The sequence below is a fragment of the Schistocerca serialis genome, chromosome 7, assembly GCF_023864345.2.
Source record: "Schistocerca serialis cubense isolate TAMUIC-IGC-003099 chromosome 7, iqSchSeri2.2, whole genome shotgun sequence".
Taxonomy (NCBI): Eukaryota; Metazoa; Arthropoda; class Insecta; order Orthoptera; family Acrididae; genus Schistocerca; species Schistocerca serialis.
In genome coordinates, this window is record NC_064644.1 from 483,229,289 (window position 1) to 483,242,575 (window position 13,287).

General features: G+C 46.0%; 1 protein-coding gene across 1 annotated transcript in view; it reads right to left on the reverse strand.

The window, feature by feature from the left end:
• The window catches only part of LOC126413159 (protein O-mannosyl-transferase TMTC2-like), an 899,537-nt gene that overhangs the window by 574,601 nt on the left and 311,649 nt on the right, over positions 1–13,287 (reverse strand). The window contains exon 4 of the mRNA XM_050083054.1: positions 2,151–2,297. Within this exon, the coding sequence (XP_049939011.1) occupies positions 2,151–2,297 (147 nt within the window). The remainder of the gene's footprint in view (positions 1–2,150; positions 2,298–13,287) is intronic.

The window sequence follows — 13,287 nt, forward strand, 5'->3', positions numbered from 1 at the left end:
GATGTTGGTGGATCTATAATGGTTTGGGCTGAGTTTACATGGAATATACTGAGTCCTGCGGTGGAGCGGAAGCGATTGTTGACTGTAAATGTTTATCTTCGGCTATCTGGACCATTTGCAGACCTGATTGTTGACTGTAAACGGTTATCTTCGGCAAGCTGAACCATTTGCAGCCCTTGATGGACTTCATGTGCAGCCCTTGATGGACTCCATGTTCCCAAACAACGGTGGAATTTTTATGGATGAAGATGCGCCATGTGACCGGGCCGTAGTTGTTCGAAATTGGTTTGCAGAACATTGTGGACGATTAAGGCAAATGATTTGGCCACCCAGATCGCCCTACATTAATTCCGTCGAATATTTATGGGATATAATCGTGTACAAAATCCTGCACGGGCACGCTTATGCAATTATAGACCACTTTAGATGCAGCCTTGGGAGAGCCAGTGCTGACAAACCTCTACCATCTGGTGAGCAAGATGTATGAGAGATGCGAAATACCCTCAGGCTTCAAGAAGAATATAATAATTCCAATCCCAAAGAAAGCAGGTGTTGACAGATATGATAATTACCGAACTATCAGTTAAAAAAGTCACAGCTGCAAAATACTAACGCGAATTCTTTACAGACGAATAGAAAAACTGGTAGATGCCGACCTCGGGGAAGATCAGTTTGGATTCCGTAGAAATATTGGAACACGTGAGGTAATGACCCTACGAGATATCTTAGAAAATAATAAAGGAAAAGCAAACCAACGTTTCTAGCATTCGTAGACTTGGAGAAAGCCTTTGACAATGTTGACTGGAATACTCTCTTTCAAATTCTGAAGGTGGCACGGGTAAAATACAGGGAGCGAACTGCTATTTACAATTTGTACAGAAACCAGATTGCAGTTACAAGAGTCGAGGGACATGAAAGGGAAGCAGTGGTTGGGAAGGGAGTGAGACAGGGTTGTAGCTTGTCCCTGATGGTATTCAATCTGTATATTGAGCAAGCAGTAAAGGAAACAAAAGAACAATTCGGAGTAGGTATCACAATCCATGGAGAAGAAATAAAAACTTGAGGTTCGCCGATGACATTGTAATTCTGTCAGAGACAGCACAGGACCTAGAAGAGCAGCTGAACGGAATGGACAGTGTCATGAAATGAGGATATACGATGAACATCAACAAAAGCAAAACGAGGATAATGGAATGTAGTCGAATTAAGTCGGGTGACGCTGAGGGAATTAGATTAGGAAATGAGACACTTAAATTACTGTTTTGCTATTTGGGGAGCAAAATGACTGATGATGGTCGAAGTAGAGAGGATATAAAATGTAGACTGGCAATGGCAAGGAAAGCGTTTCTGAAGAAGAGAAATTTATTAACATCGGGTATAGATTTAAGTGTGAGGAAGTCGTTTCTGAAAGTATTTGTATGGAGTGTAGCCATGTATGGAAGTGAAACATGGATGATAAATAGTTTGGACAAGAAGAGAATAGAAGCTTTCGAAATGTGGTGCTACAGAAGAATGCTGAAGATTACGTGGGTAGATCACATAACTAATGAGGAGATATTGAATAGAATTGGTGAGAAGAGAAATTTGTGGCACAACCTGACTACAAGAAGGGATCGGTAGGTAGGGCATATTCTGAGGCATCAAGGGATCACCAATTTAGTACTGGAGGGCAGCGTGGATGGCAAAAATCGTAGACGGAGACCAAGAGATGACTACACTAAGCGGATTCAGAAGGATGTAGGTTGCAGTAGGTACTGGGAGATGAAGAAGCTTGCACAGGATAGAGTAGCATGGAGAGCTGCATCAAACCAGTCTCAGGACTGGAGACCACAACAACAATAACAACATGGACGCACCAAGGCTCAATATTTCTGCAGGGGACTCCTAGCGACTTGTTGAGCCCGTGCGACGTCGAAGAGCTGCCCGCCGGGCAAAAGGATGTTCGACACGACATGAGGGGAGTATCCCATGAATTTCACCGCCTCAGTGTAGAGGACCGAACTGTACATGAATGCAACACTTCCCCCGTAGGTGACACGTAGGAATGAATGCGACAACACGACGCCATGACTCGGGTGATAACGAGAGAACATTTCGCCGATCGCAAAGACACTCTTGTCTTAAGTGCGGTCTAGTGGTGCAGCACTGACCTGGTGGAGCTGCGCGCCTGCGGCGGCAGTGCGCCTCGTGCAGCAGCAGCGCCAGCAGCAGCAGCAGGGCTGCGCCTTCGTCGGCGCGTCCCACCAGACCCGCCACGGCCTCCGTGTGCACCGGGTGGGCCGCGAACAGCAGGCCCGCCGCCCACGGCGCCGCCCCGTCGCCAGGACCCTGCCGGCACACCATCCACACAAACACATGTCACGCACTGCAAGCAGAGCGGCGAGTAGTTGTACACTACAGGCAGCCAGGACGCATATCGAGCTCGCTCGCAGTGGTGTTCTTGACTCTGGCACACCATCCACACAAACACACGTCGCGCACTGCAAGCAGAGCGGCGAGTAGTCGTACACTATAGGCAGCCAGCACGCACATCGAGCTCGCTCGCAGTGGTGTTCTTGAACTCTGGCACACCATCCACACAAACACACGTCGCGCACTGCAAGCAGAGCGGCGAGTAGTTGTACACTATAGGCAGCCAGCACGCACATCGAGCTCGCTCGCAGTGGTGTTCTTCAACTCTGGCACACCATCCACGCAAACACACGTCGCACACTCCAAGCAGAGTGGCGAGTAGTCGTACACTATAGGCAGCCAGCACGCGCATCGAGCTCGCTCGCAGTGGTGTTCTTGAACTCTGGCACACCATCCACACAAACACACGTCACGCACTGCAAGCAGAGCGGCGAGTAGTCGTACACTACAGGCAGCCAGCACGCACATCGAGCTCGCTCGCAGTGGTGTTCTTGAACTGGCACACCATCCACACAAAGACACGTCACGCACTGCAAGCAGAGCGGCGAGTAGTCGTACACTACAGGCAGCCAGCACGCACATCGAGCTCGCTCGCAGTGGTGTTCTTGAACTCTGGCACACCATCCACACACACACACACGTCGCGCACTGGAAGCAGAGCGGCGAGTAGTTGTACACTATAGGCAGCCAGCACGCACATCGAGCTCGCTCGCAGTGGTGTTCTTCAACTCTGGCACACCATCCACGCAAACACACGTCGCACACTGCAAGCAGAGTGGCGAGTAGTCGTACACTATAGGCAGCCAGCACGCACATCGAGCTCGCTCGCAGTGGTGTTCTTGAACTCTGGCACACCATCCACACACACACACGTCGCGCACTGCAAGCAGAGCGGTGAGTAGTCGTACACTATAGGCAGCCAGCACGCACATTGAGCTCGCTCGCAGTGGTGCTCATGAACTCTGGCACACCATCCACACAAACATACGTCACGCACTGCAAGCAGAGCAGTGAGTAGTCGTACACTATAGGCAGCCAGCACGCACATCGAGCTCGCTCGCAGTGGTGTTCTTGAACTCTGGCACACCATCCACACAAACACACGTCACGCACTGCAAGCAGAGCGGCGAGTAGTCGTACACTACAGGCAGCCAGCACGCACATCGAGCTCGCTCGCATTGGTGTTCTTGAACTGGCACACCATCCAAACAAAGACACGTCACGCACTGCAAGCAGAGCGGCGAGTAGTCGTACACTACAGGCAGCCAGCACGCACATCGAGCTCGCTCGCAGTGGTGTTCTTGAACTCTGGCACACCATCCACACACACACACACGTCGCGCACTGCAAGCAGAGCGGTGAGTAGTCGTACACTACAGGCAGCCAGCACGCACATCGAGCTCGCTCGCAGTGGTGTTCTTGAACTCTGGCACACCATCCACACACACACATGTCGTGCACTGCAAGCAAAGCCGTGAGTAGTCGTACACTATAGGCAGCCAGCACGCATGTCGAGCTCACTCACAGTGGTGTTCTTGAACTCTGGCACACCATCCACACAAACATACGTCACGCACTGCAAGCAGAGCGGTGAGTAGTCATACACTATAGGCAGCCAGCACGCACATCGAGCTCGCTCGCAGTGGTGTTCTTGAACTCTGGCACACCATCCACACACACACACGTCGCGCACTGCAAGCAGAGCGGTGAGTAGTCGTACACTACAGGCAGCCAGCACGCACATCGAGCTCGCTCGCAGTGGTGTTCTTGAACTCTGGCACACCATCCACACAAACACACGTCGCGCACTGCAAGCAGAGCGGCGAGTAGTTGTACACTATAGGCAGCCAGCACGCACATCGAGCTCGCTCGCAGTGGTGTTCTTGAACTCTGGCACACCATCCACACAAACACACGTCACGCACTGCAAGCAGAGCGGTGAGTAGTCGTACACTATAGGCAGCCAGCACGCACATCGAGCTCGCTCGCAGTGGTGTTCATGAACTCTGGCACACCATCCACACAAACACACGTCGCGCACTGCAAGCAGAGCGGCGAGTAGTCGTACACTATAGGCAGCCAGCACGCACATCGAGCTCGCTCGCAGTGGTGTTCTTGAACTCTGGCACACCATCCACACAAACACACGTCACGCACTGCAAGCAGAGCGGCGAGTAGTCGTACACTACAGGCAGCCAGCACGCACATCGAGCTCGCTCGCAGTGGTGTTCTTGAACTCTGGCACACCATCCACACACACACATGTCGTGCACTGCAAGCAAAGCCGTGAGTAGTCGTACACTATAGGCAGCCAGCACGCACGTCGAGCTCACTCACAGTGGTGTTCTTGAACTCTGGCACACCATCCACACAAACATACGTCACGCACTGCAAGCAGAGCGGTGAGTAGTCATACACTATAGGCAGCCAGCACGCACATCGAGCTCGCTCGCAGTGGTGTTCTTGAACTCTGGCACACCATCCACACACACACACGTCGCGCACTGCAAGCAGAGCGGTGAGTAGTCGTACACTACAGGCAGCCAGCACGCACATCGAGCTCGCTCGCAGTGGTGTTCTTGAACTCTGGCACACCATCCACACAAACACACGTCGCGCACTGCAAGCAGAGCGGCGAGTAGTTGTACACTATAGGCAGCCAGCACGCACATCGAGCTCGCTCGCAGTGGTGTTCTTGAACTCTGGCACACCATCCACACAAACACACGTCACGCACTGCAAGCAGAGCGGTGAGTAGTCGTACACTATAGGCAGCCAGCACGCACATCGAGCTCGCTCGCAGTGGTGTTCATGAACTCTGGCACACCATCCACACAAACACACGTCGCGCACTGCAAGCAGAGCGGCGAGTAGTCGTACACTATAGGCAGCCAGCACGCACATCGAGCTCGCTCGCAGTGGTGTTCTTGAACTCTGGCACACCTTCCACACAAACACACGTCGCACACTGCAAGCAGAGCGGCGAGTAGTCGTACACTACAGGCAGCCAGCACACACATCGAGCTCGCTTGCAGTGGTGTTCTTGAACTCTGGCACACCATCCACACAAACACACGTCGCGCACTGCAAGCAGAGCGGCGAGTAGTTGTACACTATAGGCAGCCAGCACGCACATCGAGCTCGCTCACAGTGGTGTTCTTGAACTCTGGGACACCATCCACACACACACACACACACACACACACACACACACGTCGCGCACTGCAAGTAGAGTGGCGAGTAGTCGTACACTATAGGCAGCCAGCACACACATCGAGATCACTCACAGTGGTGTTGTTGAACTCTGGCACACCATCCACACAAACACACGTCGCACACTGCAAGTAGAGTGGCGAGTAGTCGTACACTATAGGCAGCCAGCACGCACAACGAACTCGCTCACAGTGGTGTTCTTGAACTCTGGCACACCATCCACACAAACATACGTCACGCACTGCAAGCAGAGCGGTGAGTAGTCGTACACTATAGGCAGCCAGCACGCACATCGAGCTCGCTCGCAGTGGTATTCATGAACTCTGGCACACCATCCACACAAACACACGTCACGTACTGAAAGCAGAGCGGCGAATAGTCGTACACTATAGGCAGCCAGCACGCACGTCGAGCTTGCTCGCAGTGGTGTTCTTGAACTCTGGCACACCATCCACACAAACACACGTCATGCACTGCAACCAGAGTGGCGAGTAGTCGTACACTATAGGCAGCCAGCACGCACATCGAGCTCGCTCGCTGTGGTGTTCTTGAACTCTGGCACACCTTCCACACAAATACATGTCACGCACTGCAAGCAGAGCGGCGAGTAGTCGTACACTATAGGCAGCCAGCACGCACATCGAGCTCGCTCGCCGTGGTGTTCTTGAACTCTGGCACACCATCCACACAAACACACGTCACGCACTGAAAGCAGAGCGGCGAATAGTCGTACACTATAGGCAGCCAGCACGCACATCGAGCTCGCTCGCAGTGGTGTTCTTGAACTCTGGCACACCATCCACACAAACACACGTCACGCACTGCAAGCAGAGCGGCGAGTAGTCATACACTATAGGCAGCCAGCACACACGTCGAGCTCGCTCACATTGGTGTTCTTGAACTCTGGCACACCATCCACACAAACACACGTCGCGCACGGCAAGCAGAGTGGCGGGTAGTCGTACACTATAGGCAGCCAGCACGCACATCGAGCTCGCTCGCAGTGGTGTTCTTAAACTCTTGCTTGGGCATCGCTTTATAAAGAGTCCCTTGGAACTGGAAATAGTTGTGTGTGAGGCATGTCTGTGTGGCCAGTCTCAAGTCGTTCAATTCTACAGGATTCACATTAGACTTGTGCATCAGCTTTGTCAGAATATCAATGCATTCTATTCTGACAAAGCTGATGCACATGTCTAATGTCAATTCTGTAGAACTGAATGACTTGAGACTGGCCACGCAGACATGCATCACACAGAACTATTTCCAGTTCAAAGGGACTCTTTATAAACAATTAGATGGCTTAGCTATGGGTTCCCCTCTTAGTCCACTGTGGGCTGAAATATTTATGGATCATTTTGAACAAAATATTCTAAAAACAGTACCTTTGAGTGCAAACATCAAATACTGGCTTAGATATGTAGGTGATGTCCTGTGTATGTGGACTGGTATTACAAGACAACTCAACACATTCTTGAAAAACCTAAGCAGTCAACATAAAAATATCCAGTTGACTATGGAGATTGGCAACAAATCCATAAACTTCTTAGATCTCACCATTGACATAAGTACACACACACACACACACACACACACACACATTGTTTCAAAATTTACAGAAAAACAACAACTACAGACACAGTAATACCTTCCTGCTCACAACACCCCATAGCTCACAAACATGCAGCTTTCCAGTCCGTCTCATATTTATCCCCATGTTCAGAGAGGATTTTAAAGCAGAGTTAGATACAATAAAATTTATTGCCACAGCCAAGGGCTACAATCTAGTTCTTATTGGCCACATCTTGCACAGGAAACAAAAACGGAAAATTATACCCCTCCTCTATGTCCCACCTCCTTCCCCATCCACTGTCTGCCGGCTGGAGTGGCCGAGCGGTTCTAGGCGCGTCAGTTGCAACCGCTACTGTTTCAGGTTCGAATCCTGCCTCGGGCATGGATGTGTGTGATGTCCTTAGGTTAGATAGGTTTAAGTAGTTCTAAGTTCTAGGGGACTGATGACCTCAGCTGTTAAGTCCCATAGTGCTCAGAGCCATTTGAACCATCCACTCTCTGCAAGAAATGGTGTACACTACCATTTCTAGGTCAGGTATCACAGATTGTAGCCAAAACACTGAAATCCTGCAAGTATAGGCTTTCCTACTATGTCAGGAACACGACAGTCCAGTGTGTTTTTAATAGCAAAGACAAGATCCAGTTATTAGCCAACAGTGGGATATACAAAATCACCTGTTCTGATTGTGACAAATTTTACATTGGTCAGTCAGGCAGAGACATATCAACTAGGCTGGCTGAACATGAACGCAACTGGAGGTTGCTGAATCCAGACTCTGCATTTGCTGAGCATGTACTGAGTGAGGGTGACAACTACCAGCCAGTGTCCCATGTACTTCAATTAGCAAACAAAGGCCGTAAACTCAACCTGCTGGAAGCCCTAAAAATTACCAAACATCTTGCTCACAGTCCAGATCTCATCCTAAATGACCAGACACAGTTCAACACTTCCCCTCTCCTAAACTTAATATAATCATCTTTGTTGTTCATTACTTATCAGACTCTCTCTTCCTACATATTCCCATTTTCCTGTATTCATTAAGTTGTTTTGTCGAAGTTGTCTTTGTATTCCACATAGACTGTAGTCTCAATAGTTAAGGCTTTCTTTTAACTGGTACTTGTATTACTCTCCATGTTTAACACCCATTGTAGTTGTCTCATCAAATACTGTTCATGTTTTACTTTGCTCATTTATTTAATGAAAACTGTTACATGGCCACTGCTTTGATTATAATGTTAATGTTAAAATGCAGTACCACCACACTCTCAAACTGTAGGTTTCCTCAAAAACCTCCATTTTCCTGCATTTATTTATTTCTGTTTATCTTATTGATATTGCTTAAGTTCCTTATGTATTCTGTATTTACACTGATAACTGTCTCTTCTTTTAATTGGTTGTGTATCACTCTCCATGTTTCATACCTCCTGATGCAGCCTTGTCTAGTATTAACTTTATTTTATTTTTTTAGTTTTGTTTATTAATAGAAATTGTTATGTTGGCATGCTGTTCCTATTTTGTGCTAAAGTTTTTCCTGTCTACTCCATTGTTATTTATGGACTGTTCAGTTTTTACTTTTTCATTGCAAAGATGTTACTTACTGTATGTTTCTACTTCAGTCTAGATGTGTTACTTCTCTTCCAATGTTGTTTGCTAACATTTAACTTCTTTGATGATAATACTCAGTAAATGTCTGAAGATGGCCTTGTAAGCCGAAAACCGGTTAATAATAAAAGTAATATTGTAGAACAAAAGCAAACTGGTGCTTTTCATTTATTATAATGTTTTACTATCAAGAACCGACGGAAGATTCTGTTAATATAATATTATTGAATTACTTTTTTGAGAAACTCAAGGCTACTGAAGGTATGTTTGCGCAATGCTAGTTGTAAGAGTATTGTAAAAAGTAAGTCCCATTTAAACGTTTGTAAAATCACTTCATTACCAACAGTAAATATTTGAAGATTCGTTTTCAGAATATAATTAATTTTGCCAGCAATGTTTCATTACTGATTATAATCCATCCCAAAAACCATAAACGTAAAACTTTCCAAAATTTTATTGTTGTCAAGAAAAAGTTTATGTATTACGTAACTTCAGTCAAATTAATTAAAGAATAACGTCAGCTTTGCTATTAAAGAATAACGTCAGCTTTGGTAATAAATACAGCCACTTATTATGACAGCCCATCAGCAGCTAATACAGTATAGTAAAACAGAATAAGTATATTCATATCGCAGTTCGATGTAGCAGTCAGATGGCGATACAGTAACAGTAAAAAAGGTAAGGAACACTTTTGGGTTATTGCAGGTAACGACTGAGGGCCACGACGATGACACATTCTATGTTTCGTGAAAATAATCAGAAAATCACTTTTAATAAGCAACATTTAAATTCGTATGCGAAGATTGAGAAAGAGAATTTATTTCAAAGGGAAGATCTCATTTGTCTTTATTAAGCAAGAGATAGAAATCCTAAGGGAAGGTTTCATAGGTTGTTCTAGAAGGGCAGGTTGGGTAACAAAAGAGATGTAGAAGAGATGGGAAGGTTTCACCCATTTTCGGCCCACGTGATGGCTGGAATGATTCCACATCGTCTTTGATCCTCTTATATACTTTCCTTACTGTGTCAAGTCCCTGCAGCGCCACCAGGCGACATCCAACGCCGCACTGGGCAGTAGTTATAATGTTCTGGCTTATCAGTGTATAACTATTGCTTGCAGCCACTATCTAGGACTAAAATTAGCTCTTTCTATCGAATACAACCCCTTATCTTTTTGTATTACCACTTCAAAATAATGAAGCAAATTTTTTCGAAACTAAAGCGCAAGAAAAAGGTAAAGACGATAATATTACACCTATTAGTTCCATAATTATCCCACACTAAAACTTAGTGTACAGTTCCTACGGTAAATAAGGAACAGTATTCAAATATTCGATGAAATCAAAGGTAAGCTTTTTCTAAAGCTCTTACCATAATTTCTTTTACGTTCTAGGTTCCGCATTAACTTCTTTATAAATCGAGATCTGGTGATACTACCGAACATTCACCCGCGACGAAGCTGTTTAGCTTTATATGGAACCGAGATAAATAAAATGATCACGGAAGGACGCCACTGTTCAGAAACTATAAGAAAATAAAATGTAAAAATGAAGTCGGACATTTGTAAATAATAGATTTCAGCTATCAGTCGTCCTTTGGAATATTTATTGGCAGATCTAGATTTCCACTAGAAACTAGCCATTCTCAATGTACTATCATTTTTGGTCAACGCATTTCATGCCTGTTGGTCGGGCTTTGTCCACAGTTCATTGAATACTGAGTACTGGATACATGCGGATACAGATCAGCGTGTAATTGTTTTCTGTACACACTGTTTCCTGGTTTGGCATCTGGTTCTTGTTTCACTAGGATGTTAAGGAATGGGAGGTCCCAATTCAAAATGTGTGTGTGACCAAACTTCTGAGGTCATCCCTCCCTAGACTTACACACTACCAAAACAAAAATTTAAGCTAAGAACAACACACACACACACACATGCCCGACGGAGGACTCGAACCTTCAGCGGGAGAGGCTACGGAAACCATGACATGGCTAAAAAAAAAGTGGTTCTGAGCACTATGGGACTTAACTTCTAAGGTCATCAGTCCCCTAGAACTTAGAACTTATTAAACCTAACTAACCTAAAGACACCACACACATCCATGCTCGAGGCAGGATTCGAACCTGCGACCGTAGCGGTCGCGCGGTTCCACACTGTAGCGCCTAGAACCGCTCAGCCTCCCCGGCCGGCTGACATGGCTCCTCAAACCGCGCGTCCACTCCGCGCGTCTGTTCCACTTCCATGGTAAACGGTATTTTGGTGTCCAGTGAATTCAGTTGATTGAGAAATTCACTTAAGGTGTTACGTCCATGTGACTAGACGACATACAAGTCATCCATAAAACGATAAAAACAAGGCCTTTTTTTTTTGGAATTGTTCTAGCACCTTTCCTCGAAATAATTTGCCACAACTAGCGACAGGGGACATCCCATGGCAACGCAGTCTCTCTGTTCATAACAATTTCCACTGAACAGGAGGTACATTGAAGTAAGCACAATCTAGAAGAGTGCTGACAGGTTGGGGTCGAATTTCCTGATTAATGGTTCCGTGGAGTCCGTCATTGGTGCCCCAGTGAAGAGGCATACTTCATTGAGACCCATCAAAACGTCACTATCATTGACTCAAAGTTCTTGTACTTGAATGGAGTTGCGGATTTGATATTCGCATTTCCCCACAGAGGGTGTTAAGAAGGCAGTCAGTTGTTTGGCCAAGCCGTATGTTGCTGCTCCTGTATTGCTAACTATGGCACGCAGTGGGAAATTTTCTTTGTGGCAATAAGAGGCGAGAGGTGGAAGGGGTAACGGGCAACATATCAAGGAAGCCGACTGGAGCGGAGCAGCAGTCATCAGGGACCACCTCACGATAGCAACACGTCTGTTTGCTGAAACATCGGAGAATAATTACGATGTGACTCTACCAGACATCAGAGAATACTGCAAGTTAGGAATACGACAAGAAAACATCAGGTCACATAGGGAGACAGAGTATAAGTAGGCTGTTTAGGTTTTTATGTTGGTAACGCCACGTAGCGCTCTGTATGATAATCACTGACTGTGCTGTGTGCAATCTGTAGCTGGTTTGCATTGTCGGAATATTTGCTGCTGTAGTGTTGGGCAGTTGGATGTGATCAGCGCGTAGCGTTGCGCAGTTGGAGGTGAGCCGCCGACAATGGTGGATGTGGGGAGAGAGATGGCAGAGTTTTGAGAGCAGACGATCTGGACGCGTGTCCGTCAGAAAAACGAAATTTTTAAGACTGGATGCCATGAACTGGTAAATATATTATGACTTTTGAACACTATTAAGGTAAATACATTGTTTGTTTTCGATCATAATCTTTCATTTGCTAAGTATGCCTATCGGTAGTTAATGCCTTCAGTAGTTAGAATCTTTTATTTAGCTGGCAGTATTGGCGCTCGCTGTATTGGAGTAGTTCGAGTAACGAAGATTTCTGTGAGGTAAGTGAGTCATGAAAGGTAAAGGTTATTGTTAGTCAGGGCCACTCTTTTGTAGGGATTATTGACAGTCAGATTGCGTTGCGCTTAAAAAAAATTGTGTGGCAGTTTAGTGCTGATCAGAATAAGTAAAGAGAGAAGTGTCTGAGTACGTTCAGATTTGCTCAGCTGTTTGAAAATCAAATAACGTAAGAGATTTACCAGCACAGTAACTCATAAATTTTTCTAAGGGGATGTTTCAAGAGGTTTAAAAATAATGTAACAGTTCTGTTGAATTTTTATACAATATTTTTACCTTAAATGAATCAAACATTGCGCAATATTGCTGAAAGGTACAAAGATAGACACCTTCGAGTTTTTACGCAGATAATAAAAACCCAGTAGTTCACCGAGATGTTCAGACGAGGAGCTTGTCATTCGCAGAAAACCAGAGAGCCAAATTCAGGCAGATACCTGTTACATTACATTGAAGCGCCAAAGAAACTTATGTGGGCATCTGTATTCAAATACAGAGATAAATAAACAGTCAGAATACGGCACTACTGTCGGTAACACCTATCTAAGACAACAAGTGTCTGGCGCAGTTGTTAGATCGATTGTTGCTGCTATAATGGCAGGTTATCAAGATTGCGACGGGGCGGTAAATATAAAGACGTGCGGTTGAAGCGTTCTCACACGAAATGTGCATATACAAATGTTGGTTAAAATTTTTATTGCAAATTTTGGCTCTCACATAAGTCTCAGGGGATGATTTCCACACTTGGTGCATTAGTACACTTCCACACCCGTGCATTTGTTATAGTTTTTGAATTAATTATTCACCCAGACATAAGTACAATTTATGCTAGGGAACAAGAACTAGGCGATTATTATACAAAAATCAGTTTTTCACGACACAGTTCGATCACTATTTATTGGCGTTGTTCTTTTCTTTCATACAATGAAAATAGCACTGGTGAGACGGTTTAAAGTTTTACTTTAATAATAATTTGACTCCGAGCCCCAAATAGCAGTAATGTAGGTTGCTACAGTATAAACTA